Source organism: Macrotis lagotis, chromosome X, assembly GCF_037893015.1.
Source record: "Macrotis lagotis isolate mMagLag1 chromosome X, bilby.v1.9.chrom.fasta, whole genome shotgun sequence".
Lineage (NCBI taxonomy): Eukaryota > Metazoa > Chordata > Mammalia > Peramelemorphia > Peramelidae > Macrotis > Macrotis lagotis.
In genome coordinates this window covers 173,483,368-173,511,258 of record NC_133666.1, presented here as the reverse complement: position 1 = coordinate 173,511,258, position 27,891 = coordinate 173,483,368, and the positions used below count along the sequence as shown (strand labels likewise).

The 27,891-nt window shown below is 36.0% G+C and overlaps 1 protein-coding gene across 1 annotated transcript in view; it reads left to right on the top strand.

Moving 5' to 3' along the window:
* The first annotated feature begins 6,773 nt into the window (after positions 1-6,773).
* Positions 6,774-27,891, top strand: part of FBP1 (fructose-bisphosphatase 1) — a 42,012-nt gene continuing 20,894 nt past the window's right edge. The window contains exon 1 of the mRNA XM_074201232.1: positions 6,774-7,116. Within this exon, the coding sequence (XP_074057333.1) occupies positions 6,947-7,116 (170 nt within the window). The 5' untranslated portion in view covers positions 6,774-6,946. The remainder of the gene's footprint in view (positions 7,117-27,891) is intronic.

The window sequence follows — 27,891 nt, the reverse complement described above, 5'->3', positions numbered from 1 at the left end:
CATTTCCTACTTTTCTGAGCTTGTTGTTTCACATTTGCTACTGGTATATTAGGTTACATTTTGTCACATTCTGTCCAGAAATGGCTCAGAAGAGATTTTCATACAGTGCTGAATTCAAGTTCAAAGTGATCCAGTTTGCAAAAGTGAATAGAAATCATGCTGCTGAACGTAAGTTTGGTCCTCCTCCAACTGAAAAAAACAATGTGAGACTGGCTATGGGAAGAAGAAAAGACCATGTACTGAAAAGACCATTGCGGAAGAAGCCCGTGAGAGGCAAGAAAGCCAAATGGTATGATTTAGAGAGATATGGATTGAAGAGCAAGGTCAAGTAGAATTCCTGTGTCCCCAAAGATGGTTCAGTGTGAGGCAAGAAGAACTGTTGATGAAAAAAGAAGCAACTGATTTCAAAGGAGGGCACAACTGGTGCTTCAGGTTCATGAACCAGAATGGACTAAGCATGTGCCCATGCACCAGACTTGCCCAGGGAGTACTTGTGGTCAGCTCCCGACCAGAGCACAGGCAGGAGAGCAGTCAAAGCCTCTCCTGAGACAGAGATAAGTCATCAAACACAGATGAGGACAAGCTAAATGGGTGGGAGTTTTGACAGTGATGAGGAATTGTATGAATTTTATGATGATTAAAATGAGTTCAATAACTTTATGTAATCCATTTTCCCCAAAATTTCAGGCCCCCAAATTAAGTTGCATCTTATACATGGGGAAATATGGTTCGTATTCTAAAACAAAATACAAAAAGTCATGTTTGTACATAAGTTTTCTTATTCTTTGTATATTAGAATATTTATTTATTGAAAATCTTAGGTTCAAGAAGGAAAAAAGGAAAAAAATGTAAGTAAACAAAAAGAAATCTTATCTGGCAGTAAGAGAGTACATGGATCAGCAACAGTGATGAATACCACTGGCTAAATATACTTCCAGTCTTATTATATGTAGGCCTTGTTTCATAGTATGGCCAAAACAAAGCATTCACTAGACCAGGGAAGAGTTGCTTCTAAAAGCTGACAAATACCTAGAGATCTAGATTCTACTCAAATTAAGGATGCAAAAAACTCCAAATAAACTCACCAGCATACTTATCACAACTAACTGCATTTTAATTAGCCTCTGAATGTGAGCCAAGGTGGTTTTTGGAGAGAAAAATAACATATATTTTTTTCTTTTTAAAAAAAAATCATTTCCTACTAATTCACCCTTTGCCCCATGCCCATAAAAGACCTCTTTTAAGTTTATAAGCAGTTTCAATAACACACACACACACACACACACACACACACACACACACACACACACACATTCTCCACTTGGAAAAATTTCTGGAGATCAAAGTTGTCTGAAATCCAATTGTAGTATATGACTAAGTGGTCTCCCTATAACTTGCTGCCAAATGTTATCCCTTCACCATTTTCTCTGTGCCTGGCAGAAATTGGGATTTTTAAGTTTTAAATGTGTCTACTGATTCAGCTAAAAGGAAGAAGATCTTCAAGCTTGGGAAAGGACAATAAAAAACAACACTCTCACCTAAAATTTAGTTTTGTTCATTTTTTGTAAAGAAAGTTAATCTTTTGTTGGTAAAGAACTGAGAACCTTAGCTGGTAGGCAAAAAAGATCAAAATGACTGGAGTGAGAGGTATGGATTATAATGGTAAAGTTACTATCTATGTGTGCAAGGTATTCCTTCTACTCATGATGCCTCAATCTACCCTTCTGGCAGCACATCTGACATCACCTATCAAATGAAAGCTAGAGTCTACCATTTACTAGCAATTCTAAGGAAGCTTCATCATGGTTAGCTTGAAAATGGATGTGGTTCTTTGCTGTATCTAGACTTATATGTCCTCTGACCTCTGATAGTTAAAATGTTAATAAAGACAAAACATGACATTTCCTGGAGTCACCAGATTTATGGTCTTGGAATATTCTTTCTCCATCCTCCTTCCCCCCAATTGATCGATAATAACTAATAAATTTGAAATATTGGACAGACTCTGAAGCATGTATTGCACAGCTCTCTACTGGTGCACTATCTACTGATCCACATAGACAATGAATGTTACTCATTTCTGAATCTACCTGTCAAATGTAGTACTTCAAGCAGGGTAATTCACTGAATAAGATGAATTGACAAAAATCTAAGACAATATTTTTAAATGCAGGGTTGAATTGCTGTAACCATATGATGGCCAAGATTGAATTTTCAGTCACCAAAATAGACTTGACTCATAATTTTTAAACTTTGTATTTAGAACTATAATTCTCATTTTCCTATAGTCTCAAAGATCCAGAGAAACCAACCTTATCTCTGCACAAGGAACATATATCATTGTGAAACCTGTGTGACAAATGTTTCTGTTGACTACATACAAACAGTCACTCTTCTGGAGTAACTAGAGATCTCCTAATTTCCAATGAATTGTCTTTCTCCATTAAAACAAACAAACCAAATCAGACCCATGTGGATGGAACCTTCTCCCTGGCTTCAAATGAGTAAGTCTTGTAATTTGTATTCTTAGAATATTCCCTAGATCACTGGAAAGTTGAAAGCTTATCCAAGGACATATAGCATATGTGTCAGAAACAGAATTTAAATCTAAGTATTCCTAACTCCAGGCTAAGTATTCCTAACTCCTCTATCTACTACAATTCTAAGTTGCCTCTCAGGTCTAGTATTATTATTCTTCAATTTGAATCAAATCATATAGATCATTAATGCCAAAGTTATTGTGTAAGTCTGTAAAGAATGAGATTCTAACTTAGCATATCTGGAAAAGGAAATTCAAATAACAGCTAAATTAAAATATAGAAAATTTGCAAAAACCTTATTGCTAAACTATTTTAACTTTTGTTAGACTTAATGACTTCTTTATAGCCAAGTGGATCCTAGGGTTTTTTTTTTTAAAGACTGCATTAGGAATGGAGGAGAGGGAGGCAGACAAGGGAGGTTTGAATATACATTGTACCAATGTGAAATTTGCTATGGGTTTTAACCCACTGGGAGTTCCAAGGATACATCTGTCATTTTTCCAATCTGATTGCCCTGGGATGCCAAAGTAATTTTCCTAAAGTACAGGTCTGATGAAATTACTGTCTGCTCAAAAATCATCTTGTGCTTCCCTATCCCTTTTAGAATAAAATGCAAACTCTTTCCCCAGGTATTTAAAAACACTCCACGTTCTCATTCTAGTCATACTTCCAACCCTATTTCATATTACTTCCCTCTCTGTATCCTATGTGTACTATTACATAATGGACTACTCCTTGCTTTGACCACACACTGTGTCTCCTGTTCATTCTTGGGGTCTAGATCCTCAGGCCAGGCTTTCACTTTCATCCTTCATAATGTTCTCTTCTTTCAATACCTAGCTCAGATTCCACCTCCTCTGTAAAGTTTTACTTAAATCTTCTCTAACCCTCCACCAAATGTTTCCTTTTTCTAAAGAAAATACTTTGCCTTGATCTCTCCTTTGTCTCATAGCACTATCTTGTTTTATTATTTGAATATATGATGAATCTACCCTATTAAGCTCCTTAGACATAAGAGGTGTTCTGTTTTTTTTTTTTTAATCTTTGAAACTCCAAAATTTATCCCAGTGTTTTGGATCAGCATTTTCTTAATATATTTGTTTACCTGGATTTGAATTCCAATTTCTTCAAGTTGCTTGAGTGTGATGGGCACTTTATATAGGTCCTAGAATTTACATAGAAAATCAGGGAAAGGGAGCCAAGAAGGCAGAGAGAAGCCAGGAATTTGCCTGAATTTTTCCCAGTTTGCCTCTGAAACAACTTTAAATGCAGCCTCTAAACAGATTCTATAGCAACAGAATCTACACAAAGATGGAGTGAAACAATTTTCTACCTCAAGATATCTTAGAGGGACTTCAGGAAAGTTCTGTCTCATTGCAATGGAGGGAGAGCAAAGCCCAGTGCAGGAATGATGTGAAGAAATTTGTAGAGCCCAGCACAAGAAACTTGGGACTGTGTAGCCTTTGCCCCAGGAGCAGAGTTCAACTTTTAAAAATGAGCAAAAAGCCCCCAAAGAGACCTGATCATAGAAAGCTACTATAGTGACAGGAAAGTTCAAAATGTCATCTCAATTAGGTTTAGAAATTTACCTTATTCTACAAAGAAGTAGGAGGGGAAAGGGGAAAGAAAAGGGAATGGGGAGCTGATGGAAGTGAGAGCAGAACTAAGAGAGGAAAGAAATAGGGGGGCTGATAGAAAGGAGGATAGATTGAGGGAAGTAATGGAAAAAAGTAAAATACTGGTGAGGAGGCATAGGGTGAAAGGAGAAAGAATAATATGTGGGAGAAAATAGGAGGGAGGGAAATGCAGAGTGAATAATCATAACTATGACTGTGAATGGGATGAACTTTCCCATAAAATGGAAGGAAATGGCAGAGTGGATTAAAAACCAGAATCCTACAATGTTGTTTACAACATTTGAAGCAGAGAGATACACACAGAGTAAAGGAATAAGACTGGAGCAGAATATATTAGGTTTCAGAGAAGTTAAAAAACAAAACAAAACCAGGGGTGGCAATCCTGATATCAGACAAAGCAAAAATAAACAAATAAGTACCCCTAATTAAAATAGATAAGGAAGGAAATTACATTTTCCTTATAGGCACTATAGACAATGAAGTAATAACAATATTAAACATATGTACCAAGACAACTTGTATCCCAATAGCATTCAAATTCTTAGAGAAGTTGTTAGTTACAGGAAGAAATAGAGAATCAGGAAAAGAAAAAGAGTGTCAAGATAATTATGATTTTTGTGTTGAATGATATGTGTAATGAGTTTAATAATAATAATAATAATAATAATAATAATAATAATAATTTAGTTTCTAGAGATCCTTTTCAGAGATAAAGGCACTGGCCCAGGGAAACAGTGAAAATAAAGCTGCCCACATAATTTATTAAATCATGACAAATCCTGAAGTCTTTTGCTTGTGTTAAGTGAAATGAATTAATATAATCAGTACTATACACAAGCAAAAATAATAAATGCCCCTCTAAGTCTATACAACCAATTTAGCCATTCACAGGACTTGAGGACACCTGTGTTGCAATACTTGGATGGTCCTGATTGTTTTAATTGTTGTACTGTCCTGCACCTGGTGGCTTGTCATGAGAAGATCATTCAAGACCCAAACTGGTTTTTCTGTGATCCGCCTTCCCCCTCCCTGTGAAAGGAAAATAATTAAACTGCTAACTGATTACTGGCATTGTGTCTCTGGTCTGGTCTGCCATGTCCTGGTTAGAGATCGATTCAGTAAAAATTCAGTTAAGAAGTGAGAGAAAATACTTGAATATGGAGGGAGGGGGCTCTCCTTTCTTTTCTATGTGTACACAAATGTAAATGTGATCAAGAAAGAGAATTGATTAATCAAAGCGATCAGACATCACTATAGAGCTGGAGAAACCTTGAATTACTGTCATAGCAGGTCACTAGGCCACTTGGAATTAGAAATTGAGGTAATGCCCATCAATTGGAGAATGGAAGAAGCTTAATGGAATGAAATACTATTGTGCAATAAGAAATGATGAGGTGGCAGTTTTCAGAAAAACCTGGAAAAACTTAAATGAACTGATGCAAAGTGAAGTGAATAGAACCAGGAGAATATTGTACCCAACAATAGCAACGTTGTGCAAAGATCAACTATGAGTGATTTAGCTCTTCTCAGCAGTACAATGATCCAAGACTATATTAGAGGACTCTTGTTGGACCGTTGCTAGTCACCTCCAGAAAAAAGAACTGATGGATTCTGAATGCAGATTGAAGCATACTATTTTCACTTTCTTTACATCTCTCTTTTTTCATTATGATCTGTTTCTTCTTTCTCAACTTATGACAAATATGGAAATACATTTCACCTGAATACACTTATAAAACCTATGTCATATTGCTTACTGTTTTAGGAAGAAGGAAAAGAATAGAGGGATAGAGAAAAATTTGGAACTCAAAATTTTTGTAAAAATGAATGCTAAAAATTGTCTACATATAATTGGTAAAAGATAAAATACTCTTAAAAACATCAGATCACTTCTTTCTCCGGGTCTCACTTTTTCTCATCGGAAAGATGAAGAGTTTGAACTAGTTTATCTTTTAACCTTTTATTAATGGATTTCTGAGCAAAGGTGCAGTTGATGAGAGGAATGAGAGTTTAATATGATTGAAAGATATTAATGTGCGGTAAATAAGGCAGAATCGATGGAAGGTTGAGTACAAATATTTAAAAGAAATAAGACCTTAACTGTAACTTTGCTTTTAAAGGAAATAAGGTTAAGGAAATAAGAACTTAACAATAACTTTTCTTTTAATGGAAATAAAGTGGGCGGCTAGGTGGCACAGTGGATAAAGCACCGGCCCTGGAGTCAGAAATACCTGGGTTCAAATCCGGTCTGAGACATTTAATAATTACCTAGCTGTGTGGCCTTAGGCAAGCCGCTTAATCCCATGAACCTTGCAAAAACCTAAAGAAAAAAAAAGTTAAGGAAATAACACCTTAACAGTAACATTTAAAGGAAATAAGGTTAAGGAAAGAAGACCCTAACAGTAATTTTGCTTTTTCAGGGAATAACAAACTCCAAAAGGAAAGGAGGGGTTTGAGACACTGGAGCAATCGAGCAGGTAGAGAACATCTGTGACAGCAAAAAAAAAAAAAAAAAGAGGCTGGAGGACAGTTACCTACCTCCCCGGGGCGGAGTCTTGCCCCAGGACACACCTCCAAAGTCTAAATGCGTTCCAGGTTCCAAGTTCCGGCTTTGGCCGCCTGCAACGGCGAGTGAGTGACCAGAGAGATCCCGGGACTTAGAGCCTGGAGCTGCTCCCGCACACAGCTGCGCACTTTGCTCGGTCTCCCTCCTCCGGTCTCCCCGACTGCCGGCTAAGCTCAGGAATCCTCTTGCGCTCCGACCCAATCATGAGTGACAAGTCTTTCTTCGATACCGATGTCAACACCCTGACCCGTTTCGTCATGGAGGAGGGCAGGAAAGCCAAGGGCACCGGCGAGATGACCCAGTTGCTTAACAGCCTCTGCACCGCTGTCAAAGCCATCTCCTCTGCGGTTCGCAAGGCAGGCATAGCCAATCTGTGAGTGTTTGCACCCTGCCCTTCGTTCCGTTTCCGAGGCGGCCCCCAGCCCCACTCATTCTAACCCCGTGGTCCCCAAATCCCCACATTCCCCTCCAGGGATTCCCCTCCAGGGAAAGCGTTTTCCCTCCATCCACTTCTTACAGGGCTCACGGTTCGATGCCACCAGTGGTGCCAGTAGGCATGGGTTGGTTAAAATTCCCAGATCATCAATTTCGTTCAACTGGCTTTGGAAAACTTCCTGACTATATGGCCTAAACGGTTGCTGTTGCTCTTTTAACATTGTTCTTAAGTTTAGAGCTTTAAAGAATCAGACATTTTGATCTGAAGGGAACTTTAGAGTTCATTATTTTAAAGATGAGGAAACTGATTCTATAGAGGACAGGTAACTTGTGCAAGGCCATACAGGTAGGGACAGAAATAGGATTCCACGGTCTTCTGACTTCAAATCCAGTGCTCCCTCACTGATACACTGATTTGTCAGTGAGAGGAATATAAGTCAAAATACCCTGTTGTAGTCTGGGTGGCATAGGGATAGAGGGATGAAGAGTTGGTTTTCCTCCTAGAAATGTGGTTCTGGGGGTCTCAATTTATGTTTATAGTAGAGATAAGTGCTGAAAGGAACAAGGGGGTCTTCTAATCCAGCATTCTCATTTTAAGCCATATTGAGGCCCAGAGAGATCCTCATAGGAAGTAGGTGGAATAGTTAGAAAGCTATGTTCTCTGACTGTTTTGATGATACATTGCAAAGCAAATAATCTTCCTCAAAGTGCTCTTATCTGTAAATTCATATATTTGCATACTGGCTTTGACATAATGGGAACATACCAATATATGTCTTTTAAAAATATCAAACAGAGTTTCCCCATACTTTGTATAAACGTTTCTCAAAGTTTTTAGAGCTAAGAAGGATCTCAGAGTTAGTCCACACTAGCACTTTCATTTTACTTTTGAGGAAGTTGAGAACCAGGTTAAAAGGACTAAGACTCTAAAACCAAAGCTTTCCTCATTGTTAGCCTGCCTATGACACTGTCAGGTGTCCTTTTACTCCAAAGTCATGCTTCTAATCCTAAAGAAGGTGTAGTAGCTATATTAGTCAAAAAAAAAAGATTGTTCTCATGTTCTGAACTATCCCTCATAAATGTCAAGAAAAGATGGGTTTCCTTGGACACAGTGGAAGAAGGACCTAAGGAAGAGGGATCAGACTGTCTCTTCTTTATGACTATTTAAATTTTGGCCTCAGCAGTCTTTAAAATCTATTTCTATTCATTCTTCACTTTAGGTAATATTGCACAGTTAATCTTTTTACGTAAAAATTAGGTAAAGGGACTGGATCTGTGATTTCACTATTATAGGGAACTTCTGGGTTCAAGTTCCCCTACTAATTCATACTGATTGTGAGATCCTGGGCAAATCATTTAACTTCTCAGTGCTATAGGTAAATTGTCTACCTAAAAGAATTATTGTTCCTATGCCCTTTATTTCCTAACAACTTTGCAGATAATGTGTTATTTGATCTGCATAACTAACATACCTATGAAATAGAGAATGCATTATGCCCATTTTACAGATGAGGAAATAAAGGCTCAGAGTTTTTCAAGGTCATAGTTATTGAGAAGCAGAACCTGGACTTCAAATCAAATTTTCTGCCTACAGACATAGGACCCAGTATATTCCCACTATAACACAGTAGTAGGTGGAATAAGAACTACATCTTAAATGCAAGACATTTTGAAACTAAAGATATTTTTGATTTAAAAAAATCACTTAATGTCTTAGATCTCTAAAGGGGGAGATAACTTAGACTTAGTAATGTGTCTTTTCTTTTTTAGATTAATCTGCAAACTCCAGAGTTTTCTAGACTTTTATCAATAACTTGGATGAGAAAATCTCTCTTTCTCTCTCTCTCTCTCTCTCTCTCTCTCCCTCTCTCTCTCTCTCTCTCCCTCTCCCTCTCCCTCTCCCTCTCCCTCTCCCTCTCCCTCTCCCTCTCCCTCTCCCTCTCCCTCTCCCTCTCCCTCTCCCTCTCCCTCTCCCTCTCCCTCTCCCTCTCCCTCTCCCTCTCCCTCTCCCTCTCCCTCTCCCTCTCTCCCTCTCCCTCTCTCTCCCTCCCTCTCTTCACCTTCTCCTCATCAGAAGTATCCTCCTCTCCTCTTCCTCCTCTTACCCTCTATGTTTGAATGAATTAGATAATTGTCTCAGTTCTTTGTTCCATTTTGACTATGGAGAGCCAGACTAGATATTCCAATTTGTTGTAGTCTGGTTTTTGCTTGCAAAATTCACAAGTGGATTTTTAGATGAGAAGGAATCACCTATTAACAATAATTTTGTTGTTTAGTCATTTTTCAGTCACGTCTGACTCTGTCACCCCTTTTGGTGTTTCCTTGGCAAGGGTACTGGAGTGTTTTTGCCATTTTCTTCTCCTGTTCATATTACAGATGAGGAAGCTAATGCAAACAGGATTAAGTGACTTGCCAAGGGTCACACAGATGGTAAGTGTTAAGAATAATAGCTGACATTTATATAATGTCATAATATTTGTGAAATGCCTTACATTTGTCATCTTTTTTTGTGCCTCACAATTACCTTGTGAGGAACACATGGCAGGTGTTAACCCCATTTTACAGATGAAGCTGAGATGCTCAGGTGCTAAGTGATTTGCCCTTGATTACATTGCTAGCAAGTGTCAGAAGGATTAGGACATTGGTCTTCATGGCCCCAAGTCCTGTACACTATACACTATATGTATACACTAGTTCAGCAAATAAAAATGCAATAAAACATGCATTACATTACATTTTAAAACTAAGTGAAACATGCCCCAAGGGGATCCTTATGTATATGGTTCCCTCCCAATTTTCTATTTGAGTTTGACACCACTGCATTTAGACCACCTGCTGCTGCTACTTAATCTTTAAAATTGTCACTAATTAATGTTGACTGATAATGATTTTGTAACCAGAATTTGAGTTTTTTCCTTTGAACCACAGGATTATGAGAAAAATGAGAACTTTGTTTTTCTCTGTCTAGTAATAATGTTCGAGTAAGACAGTCACAGAACCTATCCAAGGATAATAAGATAATTAAAAAAAATTTTTAAGATCTTGGATACTAGTAGAAAATTATCACCCTATTGATTGTAACAATAATATTAGCTAACATTTATATAGAGCAGCTAAATGGCATATTGGATAGAATGCAAGGCCTGGCACCAGGAAGACCTGTATTCAAATCCAGCCTCAGATTCTTATTAACAATTTTCTCATCTGTCAAATGAACAGGAGAAGAAAATGGAAAACCACTCCAGTATCTCTGCCTAGAAAACACCAAAAGAGGTCATAAAGAGTCAGAAAGACTACAGCATGAATTTTGGAGTGGAGAAAGGTTTGAAGTTGGAGATAAATCAGGAAGCTATTGCAAGTTCTAGTCAGGAGGTAATAGTGGCCTGAATAAAGGTCATAGCTGTGTGACTAGAGAAAAAGAAATATGTAAGAGATTTTGTGGAGATAGGAATGACAAAATTTGGTACCTGATTGGATGTGTGGGATGAATGAAGGGAGGGAAGAGTTGAGGGATAACCCCAAGTTTGTGAACCTGGGGAGGATAGTATTCCCTTAAGAGTTGTGGAAAAGATTTGTAGAGGGTTTGTTTGTTTTTTAATGAGGGAAAAGATAATGGGTCTTTTGGAACTGTTGAATTTTATGTGATTTTCGGTTGAAAATAGCTAAAAGGAGGTTATGTAAGAAGAGTAGGATACACTCCCTCCTCATAGTTACCTTATAGAATTCCTCTCTTTTTCCCCCAATGGTTCAGATCAAGCACCATTTTCTACATGAAATCTTTTCAAAGCTAATAGTGCCCTCCCTCCCTGATCACAGTATATTTAACTGCTGTGTATTTATTTTGCATTTTATTGTGCATTACTAATCTATATACATATTCCCCAAACAAATATAACCTCTTTAAGAATAGCAATGTAAGGGGTGGCTAGGTGGTGTAGTGGGTAAAGCACCAACTTTGGAGTCAGGGGTACCTGGGTTCAAATTTGGTCTTGGGCACTTAATACTTACTTAGCTGTGTGGCCTTGGGCAAGCCACTTAATCCCATTTGCCTTGCAAAAAAAGGAATAGCAATGTATTTCTTTCATTTTTTTTGTATTTTATCCCTAGAACCCAGCACATTGTGGTTATTTAATAAATTCTAAACTTTTGGGAACTGCTGTTATCACAAAGTGAGAGAGTTCAAAGTAAAAATAGAAGAGGGATGAAGATAAGAATCCAAGGGGTATATCACAGTCAGTGAGTGTGACATAAATGATGATCATACAAAGGAGACTGAAAAAGAAGCAATCAAAGAGATAAGAAAGAGAACCAGAAGACAATAGTATCATGAAAACCCAGAGAGGAAGTATTAACAGTGAGGAAAGTGTAGTTAACACTATCAGATACTGTTAGTATCTGAAAGTAAGGATGAAAACTTGGAAAAAGTTGCTAAATTTGGCAATTGAGATATCATTGATAATTCTGGAGAGCACTGTTTCAACTGAAGACTGAGGTCAGAAGCCAGATTGCAGTGTATTAAATAGAGAGTGAGCATAGAAATGGAGTAAGAGGAGTAGAAATGGAATCAATAAGTGTCCATGGTTATCTCAAGGAAGTTGGATAATAGCTAACAGGATAGTGTCCTGTGAGGATTTTTTTTTTGTCAGATGAGCAATTTGAGCATGTTCATAGGTGACAGGGAAGGAAAGAATCCTTAGTATAAAGATTTAAGTGAGAAGAGATAATTGCAAGGATTGAAGTTACATGCAGAGGGGTTGACTTTGGTGAGAAGAGCCACTCCTTCATCAAAGACTAGTCTCAAAAAGGAAAGCATGGGGAATGAAGTCAAAGTCATGGGAAATCAAGGGAATACAGTAAAGAGAAGAACAAGAAGCACCTAGTGTATGACCAGGAGAAGGTAGAGTAGATAGAGAAATCACATGTATGGTCTTAAAAAATAGGCATGAGTTTTAAATTCTTTCTTAGATCTTTGTAGAATTATAGAATTTGGTGCTGGAAGAGAACTTTGATTTTATCTAGGTCAATCCTTTCATCATATGAATGACAAAACTGATTAGTGTCAAAGACCAGAAAACATAATTCAGATATCCTGGTTGCTGGTCACAATATCATACTATTTGACTTTGGATAAGGCACCTGAAATCCATGGGTTTCAGTTTCTTCATCTGTAGACTAGGGATAATACTTGCTTGACCCAACTCACATCTTGTTGTGAGGATCAAATGCTATAATAAAGTAATAAAGTAAATAGAGAAATACTTCAAATGCCGATGGTTTCATCAATGAGGGTACACTTCTACTCTTACTTTCTGCTAAGCACACTGCAATATGGCTTCTGACCTCAGCATTCAACTGAAACTGTCCTCTCCAAAATTGTCAATGATGTCTTAATTGTCAAATCTAATGACCTCAGTTCTCATTCTTACTGATCTTTTTGCAGTAACTGATTCTGCTAATCACCTTTTCTTCACTGATAATACCTTCTCTTTGAGTTGTCATGGTACTACTTTCTCCTGTTTTTCCTATCTGTCTGACTTCAAATTCCACCAGTGTCAATTCATGACAGCAAATGGTTTTTAAAGAATCACTCTCTCTGTCTCTATTTCTCAGTCTGTCTCTGTTTGTGTCTCTGTCTCTGTATGTCTCTGACTTTGTCTCTCCTCTTTAAATGACATATCATGGATCCTTACTCAAACCATTCTCAGTTTGGTCTTGCTAAAACTCATACTTCAGTGAAATAACCTTCAAACACATGGAATTACCTCAATGGAGTAAGACTTTAGGGGTGTTTTAAATAGCAATAAAACATTGTATATTTCTTTTAAAATAATTCTTACATTTTAACATTTAGTTTTAAAAATTAAATTTAGCCAGGAGTGATATAATAATAATAATAATAATAATAATAATAATAATCCTGCAGTAAGATTGTAGAAGTTATCTTTTTACAAATATGTCTTTTAAATACCTTTCATTTGCTTTCAGGATCCTTGCTGTTATCAGAGTAGTTGAACAGATTCAGGGAGAGGCATAACAGACATTCTAATTTATGCTGTACAAGTTTAGAAATTTTTTCTCAGTTCTTGCTGAGGTAATGATAATATGCTAAATTCTATTTTCCCCTCATTTTTTCTTATTTATTTTCCTATATTACAGAACTTTGGGATCATAAGTTTCAAAAAAATTTTATGCAGTGTTTTAAGATTTACAAGGTATTTTCCTTAAAACAGTCTTCTAAGGTAGGTAGTGCAAATATTTCCTCCTACTTGATATATAAAGAAATTGAGGCTCAGAGAGTTTAAATGATTTGCCCAAAGCCACAGGTCAATTTAGTTTTAAGAGACCTGGCTATCTTCTAACTCCAGAAATACTTTTTCTACTATACAAGAAGATCAGCTTACATTTTTATAAATGATTCTGGTTTGCCTTCCTTTATGTTCTTCCTATAGGAGTGGTAGGTAAAAGAAATCAGCAAGATCAATACTCTTAACCATTACCCCAAGAACAAATTTGTGATATAAAATATCTCTTTTTAAACCTTTGCTTAGTGTTTAGTGAATATTTTGTAAGAATCATCAGTAAGTAACTTAGTGATTGGATACTTTCCCCACCTTTCCTGACCCCACCCCCCCCTAAAAAAAAGATAATAAGTTACTTCAGTTTAAACTTTGGAACCACAGAATTAATGCTAAACTAATAAGTGGCAAATGACCACCTCCAGATTTTAGGTGTTTATGACAAGATTGATTTTCAGGAATTTTCTTCTATCAAGGTTATTATTAAATTCCTCATTTCTTTGTTTTTGAATTATGAATTTTAGCTTTCTTTAAAAACAGAAATCCTTCTACTTCTTACCAGAACCATGTTTGTCTTGTGAAAAACAATGCTTACTTGTTTTGGTGGCAACTTTAGGGTTGAGAGAAATTTTTTTCTTTTTCTTTCCCTTTAACTTACATAAGTTGTTGCCATGGCTGGCTTCAAAGTCCTCACTTTGTTTCTGAGTTGATCCTTGAACTTGTGGGACTCATTGGTCTATTTGTGATTAAGTTGCCTATCTAGTTATTATAGTATGTCCATATTTTAACTTACTTTTTTGACTTTAGTCAACCAGGTCAAATGATTATAGTTCTTGTCATTCCCCCTTTTGTCCTCTTTTCATGCAAGTCGGGCATGATGAAAACAAGCTTTTGGACTTCAGAATCTATCTGGAGTGCAGGTACTCAGAACTTGTTCTGAATTCAAGCTTTATCATGATGACATTAGAAGAAAACTAGTTCTTATCAAATGCATTGCCTTTGATACAGGTAAACTCAACAAGCTATTTTCCTGGCCATTGGCTGCTTTTTAAATCGTGCTTCATAATCATAATAGATATGAATTTCCTAATTAATACAAATAACAAAGAGGTTGTTTAGTACTGTCTCCCACTGAAATGGCTCTGTTAGTTTGGGGATTATAGGGAAATTAGAAAAAATTCCTGAATGAAATAATAGAAGATTAAATATTAAAAAAGTCAACTATGCTAGTTCATAATTCAATTATTTTCTTTTAAAAAACAAACATATGGCAGGACAATTAAGTGGTGTAGTGCTGAATTAGGAGGACCTGAATTCAAATCCAATCTCAAGATCTTAATGGCTATGTGATCCTGGGTAAGTCACTTAACCTTAATTGCCTGCTCCCCTCCCTTAAAAAATGCTTGTTGATTGATTGAAATAGTCAGATGGATCAACTTGTATTCTAAGCATCTTTGGATTTCATTTTAACCTGATAAATGTTTAGTCTGTGTCTCATACATTATATTTTTAAAATTTTTTCCATTTTTTCTTGTTTTATGATTTTTTTGACTCAATCATTATTTAGGATGTCATTATTTAGCAGCATTTGAATATTTGTCTTTTTTCATGTTTTTGTTCATTTTTACCATACTGATTTTATTTTATATTTTTTATTTTTATAACTATTAAAGAGTATGATTTCTTTTTTTTTTTGAGGCAATTGAGAGTTAAGTGACTTGCCTAAGGTCACACAGCTAGTAAACATCTGAGACCTGATTTTAACTCAGGTTCTTCTGAGTTTAGGGCTGGTTTTTTATTCAATGCACCACCTAGCTACCCAACTTATGAATTCTTTATGACCTAGCATATAAACACTTTTTGTAAAGATGCTTTTGATGCAGAAAAATATGTATACTCTTTAAGATTCCAAATTGTTAATTATAGAAGAGCTATCACATTTCATTTTCTAATATTCTGTTAAGACTCATAATTCCTTTATGAAAAGGAATATTGTAGTTTCCTGCAAATACTATCTTATTACTATCTTTTGTCTTTAATATTTCTTTTTCATCACTGAATTTTAGAATTCCATTTTCTTCTTCATGGTGTCTTCTGTTTTATTAAAATTTTGTATCCTTTTGTATGATCATTCCTTCTCCTTTACATTTTTAAAACTATGTCCTAATTTTATTCTTTAGTTCTTTCTTTAAATCTTTTTTGTGACAAGTCTGAGGATTCCTGTAGGTTTTCCATTGTATCTTTTGAGGTTCTAATTTGATTACTGAAGAATATTTTTCTCCTGGAGATTTTTCCTCTCATTTTAGCACAGTATTTTTAAATTTCATTAAAAGCTGTGTCTTTCCCTCCCCTTTCTCAACCTTTTCCTCATTCCTGTCTTGGGCCTTCCCCCCCCCTTTCTTCCTCATTTCCTCCATCTGTTTCATGGAATTTCTTAAAATTTCTTTCATTTCCCACCCCCCTTCTGTCTCTTGTCTTTATTTTCTTATTAGGGACAGTTCTTGCTGCTTTGAGGTCTTTATAGACTTAGATACAACTCTCACTGGATCATCCTCCTGGAGGTTCTTTTTTGTTACATTCTTAGCATATATATATGCTTTTGTCTACATTGCACATAAGAGACACTTAATACATTCTAGTAGATTGATTGATTCATGATGCTGATCTGCAGCTCAGTTGACTATTAATAGGAGACAGGAGTGCAAAAGGACACCGAACAAATCCTCCTTTTCAATCTATCAGCAAGCAGTTATGAAAAGTTCCAGGCATTATGCTAGACACTGGAGATACATAAACAAAAATGAAATAATCACTGCTCTAATATAGTTTGCATTATAGCAGAAACTGTATAACTATAGCAGATGCTACTGAATTTTCCAATTTAGAGTCATTATTAGAATATATGTAACCAAGAATGAGAGTGAGGGGGTAGATATTCAGCTGAGATCCAAGAATTCCCAAATGGGGCAGGGTTCCCAAAAAGTCTCAATATGGAGAAGAATTCTTTCCCAGTGTTCCTACCATTGCCATCAATGCTTCAAATCATGGACTGGACTGCATTTAGATAATAGTTTAAAAAAACAACTTGGACTTGGGTTTCTTAACTGAAAAAAATTTTTGACCATTGTGCAGACATCTGAGATTTTATCAAGTCTGAGGATTGTATGTAGGAGTTTCTCCCAACAGTTTCAGACTAACCCAGTGGGAAAGCAACCAACTGCCCAGAGGTCTACAGATAAGATAGATCACCTTCAAGATAGGGTGGGAAAATTCCCATAGTATCAGAATAATAGACTTTGTTGGCCATCTATTCCTGTTCTTTCCCTGACAATTCTCCTTATGAGGTGGGGGGGAGGGTTAGTGGAAACTGGGTAGTCCAAAAGTTTCAAGGCAGTGGTCCTCTGGGGGTAGTCTGACTCTGCCTGTTTTGCTTTTTGCTGGGAAGGAGTTGGGGGTGGGGGTGGGAGATGGAACATGAATTCCATGTGCCTGCCTCCTTTCTTTCTTGATATTTAATTATATTAGAATACTTGACAGTCTCCAGATGACCTTCTCAGAAATTTTGACAAGTGGCTAGATGTCATAGAATTAATTCTGGTCTTTTGGGTGAAGGCAACGTGCCATTATCAATTTTTTGTCTGTTCGTAATATTATGTCAATATATAAATTGGATTTTATAAGTCAGGTTGGTCATTTTGCTCCTAGGATTAAATATGAAATCATCTGTTTGACTGTAAAGTTCTTTACATACTGATCCTTTGTTACCTTTCTTATCTTCTTTCATGTTACTTCCCTCCATACTCTCTATAATCCAGCCATCCTGGCTGACTGGCTGTTTCTTGCACATGGCTCTCCATTTACTATCTATGTTATTTTTGCAGTCTTGCCTGCAATGCTCCCCTTCCTCACTGGTGCATCTTAGTCTCTCTAACTTTCTTCAAGACCCAGATCAAATTGTACCTTCAGCAGGAGACCTTTTCCTCTGCTAGAATCTTTCCCTCTTAAGATTTCATTTTATCCATTTTGTATATATTTTTTGTGTACCTAGTTTTTTCCATGCCTGTCTCCCTCATTAGAGCATAAGCTCCTTGAGAACATGGACTGTTTTTCTTTTCTTTCTTTTTTCTTTTTTTTAATCCCCAGAATTTAGCCTAGTGTTGGCAAATAATAAATGCATAAATAAAAGTTTCTTGGTCAACTGCTATGTTTGAAATTCTGGTAGTTACCATCAAATAATATCTTTTATCTACTACTGCTACTGCTGAACTACTGTTTCATCTCAGTAAATACAATTTCCATTGACAAGAGAAATTGAGAGGCTGAAATAGAATAAAGTCCATTGTGTTGTGTGTGTGTGTGCAAACTCTGTATTAGAATTCTAAAAGTATTATTGACAATAACTACTAGATTTATTTTATAAATTTAAATAATATATATATACTCATATGTTTGAAGAAATACAATTACAAGCTAAATACTTTCTCTTAACACATACAACTATTGTCAACAATGTTTAACTTTCACATTTACTTCTACTAGGGCAAAATTTTATTGATAATGATTCTAGATACTTTTCCTGTTATTTTACATTTTCATTCTGTTATTGACAGTGCTCAGCTTACTAACAAGGTAATCTCTTTCCTCTGAAATAAAGTACCTTTGTTCATCTCAAGGATACCTCAAACTATTGTTTCTCTTAACTTTCCCTATATTTGGTCTTTCTTCTGCCAGGTTTTAAATAGAAAAAGAGATCATAGTCTTTTTTCTCTGTTAGTTGCCTTTCAATAGGGAAAACACCATCTTAATAATCAAATTGCTAACCCATTTATTTATCTTTTTCAATACTCAATATAAACAAGATTTCTGTTTTTATGAGGCCCTACATTTTTATCAAATGCTCAGATCAACTCTCCTCCTTCCATATCACTATGCTTTTACAAAAATGCCTTATCTTATTTTAATTATAATCATTTCCAAGTAATACTCCCCACCCATTCCCAAAAGCTTCCCTTATTTCCAAGAAAAACACAGGAAAACCAGTTGAAACAGTCTGATACCATATGCCATCAATCAACAAGTAAATATTAAATACCTTTTATGTGCTAGGGATAGTGGTAGGTGCTAGGGATGGAAGTACAAAAGATCAAACAACAAACAATTCCTTACATTCTAATGGGGGAGATAGAAAATATATATATAAAATCTATGAAACCTATATATAAAATCTATGAAACCTATATATAAAGTTGACAAATATATATATATATATATATATATGTATATATAAACATACAAATATACATTTAAATACATTTATGATACTGTTTGTCCTGCGTTTTAAGAGAACTGATGACATCACATGGCAATGAATGTTTTTTGTCCTTCATTCTTGAAGAAGACCTTGGCATCAGGAGAGGTGATGCCATGACAAGCACATGATTTGGATTTGAGTGAGGGAGATATTCTGCCTCACTTTTTCCTCCAGTCACCTAAGATCCAGTGGCCAGATTTGAATCAGGACAACAGGAGGATGCCCTGGATGTGAGACAATCAGTGTCAAGTGACTTGCTCAAGGTCACATAGCTAGTAAGCATCTGAGGCTGGATTGGAACTCTCATCCTCCTGACTCCAAGGCCAGTACTCTATCCACTGTACCACCTAGCTGCTGCTAGGTGATATACACATGGTGATACACACATGTGTATATATATACATATATATATACATGCACACATAAATACATGCAAAATACATGTATGTATGACCATTTGGGAGGGAGTGACTGACAAATGAGATGAATCAGAAAAGATTCTGTCTAGGCTTCATCTTAAAGGAAGTGAGGGGCTCAGCAAGATCAATTTAAGGTTGGAGTATGTTACATGTGGGAGGAGAACAGATAGAAGGCAAGTTTGACTAGATCATTTAGTTTAGCAGTAGGGAGAGCAGTGACCAGTGAGGTTGGAAGGATAGATTGGGGCTGAACTATGTGGGATTTTAAAAGTGAAATAGAGGAGTTTGATGGAAGTGGCAATAGGAATTCAATGGAGTAGAGATGAGATGTGGACATACTTATACTCTTATACTTCTTCCTCTTCTGCCATTAGCTTAGGCTGCCACTGTGTTCTCCCCATTGTTAGAAAATCAGTGACCAGAACCCCTGTTCCATTAAACCAATTTATTTCAGATAGATTTCACATAGTTATTTTTAAATATTTTCCCCAGCTATGTGTAAAAACAATTTTAACTTTGTTTTCAAAGTGTGAGTTTCAAATTCTCTTCCTCCCTTACCTTCCTCTCTTATTGAGAAAGCAAGCAATTTGACATAGATTATTCATATATAACCATGCAAAACACATCTACATTTAAATTATGCTTACACAGCTATTTAAAAAAATATTCACTTCAAGGAGAAAGCAATAACAAAGGTACAAATATTTTCCCCAGAACATCTGGGACATGCTTTCTCCTACATGACCTAGTCTCTGAGGAAACAGACTTGAAACTTAGCTCAGTTCTTATATAGCATTGATCCTACAAGTTCAGGGCCAGATATAGCATGACTACAAGATGAACTTTCTAATGGGCTAACATCCAGGTCACTCCCAAAAGATCATTTCTCACTCCCTGGATCATCAATACAGCCTGGACTCTGATGCACTCATTTCTGTAGCTTGCTCCCTGGACCTTTGGAAACTACTAAGGTCAGAGATTCCAGTCCTTTTACCAGACCTTCACTGGATGCCAAGAATAAATGAGTCCTTGAAAACCCTCAAAAATGAATGAGACCAGGAGTCTGTAGATGAAGCTTGAAGGTCTTCTTGAATATTTCCAAAGTCAATATTAGAACTTTTTCCCTCAACATATCTCTAACCAACTGGAACCATTAGAGATTATTTATATATATGCTCTGTAGTCTGTCTCCAAAACACTTCCTTTATGTGTCAATACAAGTCTTCTAGAAGAAGGTTTCTCAGGTCTTATATGTGGAGAGTTGTCATCCCAACTTCTTTTCACATGTTACAGACCCCCAGGACATTCTAGTCATCATTTCTTCTCCTGATATAACTCTTAAAACCTCAAATGCTTTTGTCATCCTTGTTGTGAACGTTCCTCATCTGCCGTAGTTCCTTCTAAGCTTTAGGGCTCTGGACACTGTTCTTAAAGAACCATGTCACACATCTTGCTTCCATCATCTGTACATATATTTTAAAATTAAAACTGAAGACAAGGGGGAGGATGGAGCCAAGATGGTAGAGTAAAGGTAGGGTTGCATTTGAACTCTAAACCACTCCAAATACTTTAAAATAATGACTCTAAGCAAATTCTAGAGTAGCAGAACCCACACAAAGATAGAGTAAAGCAATTTTCCAGCTCAAGACAACTTGTAAGTTTGCAGAGAAAGATCTGTTTCACTTAGGTGAGAGAAGAGTGCAGGGCAGTGCAGAGCATGCAGACTTGGGACCACAGCAATCCAGGAACAGGCAGCCAGGAGGCTAAGTCAGAGGCAACAGTGGTGGTTTTCCAGACCTCTCATTCCAGAGATTACAAATACAAATTAGAAGGTCAGCAGGAATGGAGCACAGTCCATCATAAGCTCAACAGTACAGACCTGTCCACAACCAGGAACTGTGCTTGAAGCCACTGAATCAGGTGGTGGTGGAGTTGTCAGAAGGAGATTACAGGGGTCTTTTTGCTATCACTGGGGCACGACTCTGTTGCTTTGTCCATACGCAGATCTGTGTCACAGTCCCAGGAGGAAGAGGAGCAGTAACATAACAGAGTTTGTTGTGGTAGGGGAGCAGGGATCCTCTCACAGTTTCAAGGCAGAAAGAAGTGCATGTGATCATCCACCAACTAGAGCACAGGCTAGGAGAATAGTAAAAAACCTCTCATTAAAGCCTACCACCTTGGAAGAAATGAAAACTTGGAGAAGTATCTTTGAAAACAGCTGCAAAACCCCACCAAAAGCTTGGGACTGTGCACCTTCCACTTTGGAAGAATTGCCCTATCTTAATAAGGAATTAAAATCAATTCATAGGCTAGGGAAAGAAGCAAGCAACGGATGAAAAAATTCTGACCATAGGAAGTTACAATGGTGATAAATAAGATCAAAATACACACTCAGAAGAAGGTAGCAAAGTCAAAGCTTCTACATACAAAGTCTCCAACTAAAATATAATTTCTTTCTGGCAATAGAAGAGCTCAAAAAAGATTTTGAAATTCAAGTGAGGGAGGTATAGAAAGATTGGGAAGAGAAATGAGAGAGATGCATGAAAATCATGTCAGCAGCTTAATGAAGGAGACAAAAAAATACTGAAGAAAATAACATCTTAAAAATCAGACTGGGCTAGGTGGAAAAAGCAGTCCAAAAAAGCCAGCGAGGAAAAGAATGCCTTAAAAAAACAGAATTGGCCAAATGGAAAAGAAGTTACAAAAGCTCACTGAAGAAAATAATTAAATATAATATTTGTATTATATTTTAATATAAATATAAAAATATAATCTATATTATATATTAAAATATAAAGAAACAAAGAGAAATTGATGACGTTATGAGAAATCATGAAATAATAAATCAAAACCAAACAAATTTAAAAAATAGAAGAAATTATGAAGAACTGACCTGAAAAATAGTTCTAGGAGAGATAATTTAAAAATTATTATATAGCCAAATTTCAAAGTTCTCAGGTCGAGGAGAAAATATTGCAAGCAGCCAGAAAGAAATAATTCATCTATCCTGCAGCCACAGTCAGGAAAACGAAAAACTTAGTAGTTTCTACATTAAAGGATCATAGGACTTGGAATATGATATACCAGAAGGCAAAAAATCTTGGATTACAACTAAGAATCAACTATCTAGCAAACTTGAGCATATTCTTTCCAGGAAAAAAGTTGGGCATTCAATAAAATATGGAATTTCCTAAATTTTCTGATGAAAAGACAAAAGCTGAACAGAAAATTTGATCTTCAAATATGTCTCAAGTGAAGAATAAAAAGGTAAACAGGAAAGGCAAATTATAAGGGACATAATGATGTTGAATTTTTTATATTCCTGCATGGTAAAATGATATTGATAATTCATACAAATTTCCTCAATTATTAGGGCAATTGAAAGGTGTATATACAGAAAGGGCACATGTGGGAGTTGAACATGGAGGGATGCTATATTAAAAAGATGGAATTAAGAAGTGAGAGAGATATATACTAGGAGAAAGGGAAAGTGGGAGGTAGTATGGGAGTGTTATTCCACATAAAAGAGGCAAGAAAAAAGCTTTTGTAGTGGAATGGAAGAAGGGGGAGGTGAGGGAAAGTGAATGAGTCTATCTTTCATTGGAATTGGCTTGGAAAGAGAATAACATACAATTCCCTGCAGGAAAATGGGGGGGGGGGATGGGTGAAGGGGAGGGGTGTGCTAGAAGGGAGGGAAGATTATGGGAGAAGGTAGTCAGAAACAGAACACTTTTGAGGAAGGAAATGGTGAAAGGAGAAAGTAAATACAATAAACAGATGGAGAAATTAGATGGAGGGGAATATAGTTACTATGAAATATATGGAATTTTCTTTGACACTGGTTGAGAAGAGTTAAGTCCATCATAATTGATAATCACACAGTGTTGTTGCTACTGTATATAATGTTCCAGGCTTTTTTGACATTTGCCTGTTCATCATTTCCTACAGAGTATTCTACTACATTTATGTACAACAACTCGTTCAGTCATTTCCCAATTGATGGACATTTTTCTCTCTTTTTTTTTTCATTCTTCTCTTTTTTAATGTTTTCAGAACTCCAGTCTTAAACTCTCCAGGACTAATATTTCCTATTAGAATTTTAGTTTGTGGGAGTATATGATCTTTTCTTTGAATGTTTTGTCAATTTCTCTTTACAAATTTAGACATTTAACTTTTCTGGACCCTGATTTCCTCAACTTTAAAATGGGAGCAATGGTATTTACTATACCTATCTTACAAGATTGCTGTGAAGTATTTTTTATATCTTAAGATTTAATATAAATGGATTATGATTATTAAACACTCCTTACTAAAAGTTATATAGTAAACTGAGCAGTGATTTTGGAGTAAGAGGACCCAAATTAATATCATGACACTGGCATTTTATATCTTAGGAAAGCTTAAGTTACTCTTTTCTGTAGGCCTCTTTAAAATAGGGGCTTTGTAATAAATGACACAGGGTTTCTTATAACTCTGTGATCCTCTGATAATGTTGCTATTTTTGCTGAGCTTGGTTCTTTGGGACAACTTAGTTTTGGAGTATATAGTTGGTTTACTCCATGTCCTGAATGAGATACTATGATGATTTCAATTCTTTTTTTACTGATGCTTTTGAATAGTTTCAAATAACTTCATTACTGATTCTTTTGAAATCATTAGGAAAAATCTTATACAAATATTGTTAATTTAGATCACAAGAATTTTATAAAGAATGAGTAAATAGAAAATGTATTTTTGAATTTTTAAAATATTGAGGTTCTTGATAGCTGATAAAATCACTTAATCTGACTCCTTAATTTTAAAATGGTTATAATAGAAGCATCTGTATACTCCAGAGTTGTCAGAATTAAACATGATAATCTGTGCCAACTGCTTTGTAAACCTTAAAGCATGCTATAAATTATTTCTTATCAGTAATAATTTCAATAAGAAGAGGAGAAGAATGAATAGTATTTGTTGCTTGGAAACAGAGAGAAAACCCTGAGGGTCTTTTCTTTAGAATGTCATAAACCAATCCATGTTAGTGTTCTAATATTACTTTGAAAGATAGACAAGAGTTCATCACTCAGGTTGAGTTATATGAAATTGGTATAATTCAATGGCATAAGCCAAAATTTGATTAACTAGAGATATCCTGTGATGCAGAACCATAGGAAGTTCTAAATAGCTGAATAAAGGAGACCATTATTTTGAAAGTCAGTCACTTCACAGAGCCATATAATTAAAGGTTTACAATGGTCTCTGTATGGTGAAAAAGACTGCTAGATATGGAAACAGACCCTATAGCTATGTGAATGTTGGAAAATCTCTAAACTAATTGTGCCTAAAATTTACTGTAAAATGGAATATTACCTTAGAGTTTGTTGTATGTATTAAATAAAACAATCCATGCAAAGTGCTTTTCAGATCTAAAAAGCTATATAAACATCAGTTTAAACTTTAATCAGGCTTAAGTTCTTTTACCAACTGACCCCTTTGAAGGGTAAACCATCCTAGAAAAGCCAATAAGAGGAGGAGTCAAGGGACTAAATGATCTCTAAAACTTTTTCAGTTTTAATATTCTGTAATTTTAAGACTTTAGTGCTCTCATTGTTAGCTATACTCTGCCTTGTATGTTGTGCTTTAACCTAAGAAATCTTTCTGTCAACTTCTGGGGCGGAGCCAAGATGGCAGGGTGAAGCTAACATGCTCCCTGTCAAAGATAAATGAAGCCTCTGTACTGACATTAAAGCTACAGATCCCACCAAGAAAAAGAGAAGATCCAAAGTTTTCAACAGTAGACATCATGGAGGATCTTCAGTGAAGGTCTGTCTCTTTGGGGGGAAAGGGGGAAGTAAAGTCAAGAGAGGTGGGAGAGCAGGAAAGCCAGTGGGAGGCTTTAAACCAACAGTGCAGTCCAGGTCTGACAGCTCGACAACAGCATAGGTCCCAGAAGCTGGATAGCAAGCCAGCAGGGAGGGTCCCAACCCCAAACAAAGTCTGAACCATGGGAAAAATGGGGCACAAAAGAGGACTGAGTTGGGAACAAACCACTGCATAGGCATAACCTGGACATAAAGGAGGAAATAAATCTGTACAAAGGCAAGGTCTAGACTGCACTGGCCAATGACAAATCAGGGATCAGACCCCAACTTCAGCATAAAAAAGATTAGATCAATACACCCTATACCCCTGAAGCAGTACTAAAACAACAAAGATGAGCAAAGAAACTAAAAGAGTGTCTACTATAGAAAACCACTTTGCGGCTAAAGATGATAACAATGCCATGCCAGAAGGAGAAATCAGTGAAAAATTACTCACAGGGGAAGTCTCAAAAGAGTCTAGAATTGGATGCAAAACCAAAAGCTCATAGAAAAGCTTAAAAAATAATTTAAAAACCAAAGAAAAGAGGAAGAAGAAAAATAGAAAAAAGAAGGAAAATTATGAAAAATTGACTAAAAAAATCAACTCCTTTAAAAGTAAAAATAACCAGTTGGAAAAGGAAACACAAAACTTAATTGAAGAAAAAAAGCCTAAAAATTAGAATTGAACAAATAGAAACCAATGAATCCAGGAGACTACAAGATTCCATCAAATAAAATAAAGAGGTTAAAAAAAATAGAAGAAACATAAAGTACCTTTTGGGAAAAACAAATGACCTGGAAAATAGATCCAGGAGAGATAATTTACAAATCATCCAACTACTGGGAAAGCCTAGATCAAAAAAAGAACCTAGCAAATATCCTGTAGGAAATTATCAGGGCAAACTATGCAAATCTACTAGAACAGGAAGACAATATATTCAATGAAAAGAAACCCCAGGATAAAAACTTTAAGGATTGTTATAGCCAAATTCCAAAATTCTCAAAGGAGAAAATATTATAAGCAGCAAAAAGGGAATAATTTAAATATAAAGGAAACCTAGTCAGACTCAGACAGGACCTATCAAGTCTCAACATTGAAGAACTGGAGGACCTGGAATATTATATATCAGAGAGCAAAGGACCTGGGATTACAACCAAGAATTTACTACCATGCAAAATTTAGCATATACTATCGGGGAAAAGATGAATGTTCAACATAATAAAGGAATTCTAAAATTTCCTGACAAAAAGACCAGAACTGAACAGAGAATTCAATCACCAAATACACAACTCAAGAGATGCATTAAAAATATGAATGAAAAGGGGAAGGAAAAAACAAAACAAAACAAAACAAAACAAATGTTAGTCAAGACCAACAAATTGCATACAACCCTAAATAGGAAGATATAACATTTATAACTCTTGAGAATTGTACTTCTCTTAGGATAATTGAAGGGTCAAATATAATTGAAGAGAATGGACTTAGAGGATATGGGTATGGTTGAATTTTGTCTCTCCATTGATGACATCACTATGGTTGAGACAAAAAGCCCTGATGAAAAGCAGGGGTGTTTACTCTAAACTTAAGTGTCCCAATTTACTTTGACCTGCTTTAATTCTTCTGTGCTCACAAAGCTTAGCACTTTCTATGATAAGGACATCATAAACTGGGTGGTCTTGAGTCAGTGTCTTCCTTAACTTAGAATCAACTGTAAAGTTCTTAAGTGAGACCTTGAGAGCCTCCCAGTATTAAGAATACTTTGAGATTCTTCTAGTTAAATAAATCAGGGTTGGATTTAATCTGAATTTTATTTAACAGAGGGTTAAGTACCCTGGGTGGGGAGGGGGGGGAAGTGTAAGAGAAAGTATGCTTGTGGGGAGGGGCACAAATAGTTCATGAAATGATTTGACTTTGGATGATATTTGGCTCATGAAGATTGTGTGTCCTTGGAGGGTACTTGAAAAGGGGGTTAGGTAAAATTGATTATAATTCAAGACTCTTGAAAAGTGTACTTTTAATGAGGTAGAAGAGGGAAAGGTACTTGGAAACTTTGAGGTAATGCTGCTTATCAAACAATCAAGCAGTCTGTGATGCTACTCATTTTGAGCTTATCAAGCAATCAATTAATGAATCTGTGATTGATGATTCCTATTAATAGTACTTGAGTGATAAACAGCACCAGGTGAAGAGCCAAAAAGATTTATAATTTTAGAGGGAAAGAAGGTAGGGTGTGAAAACTGAGTAAATTCTATTCAATAGATTTGGCCTAAAGAAGGAATAAGATATAATAATCTATCTGAATCTTCAGGAAAGGGGGGAAAGGGAAAGATAAGGGATAAAGGGACTGATAAAAGGGAAGGCAAAGGTATAAATGAAAATAAACTGAAAGTTAAATTTTAAAAGAAAAGTTAAAGGGGAAAGGGAGTAAAAATTTGGTGAAGAGAAATAAGAGGAAAGGAAAGAGAAAATATAAATGGAGAAAATAGCATGGAAAGAAATACAGAACTAGAAATCTTAACTGTTAATGTGAATGGGATGAACTGTCCCATAAAATGGAAGTGGATAGCAGAATGGATCAAAAACCAGAATCCTACAAAATCATACAAGAAACACATTTGAAGAGAGAGAGAGAGAGAGAGAGAGAGAGAGAGAGAGAGAGAGACAAGGTATAGGTAAAAGGATGGAGCAATATATTATACTTCATCTGAAATAAAAAAAAATCAGGGGTAGCAATCCTGATCTCAGATGAAGCAAAAGCAAAAATAGATCTCATTAAAATGGATAAGGAAGGAAATGACATCATCTTAAAAGGCACCAAACTATATCATTATTAAACATGTATG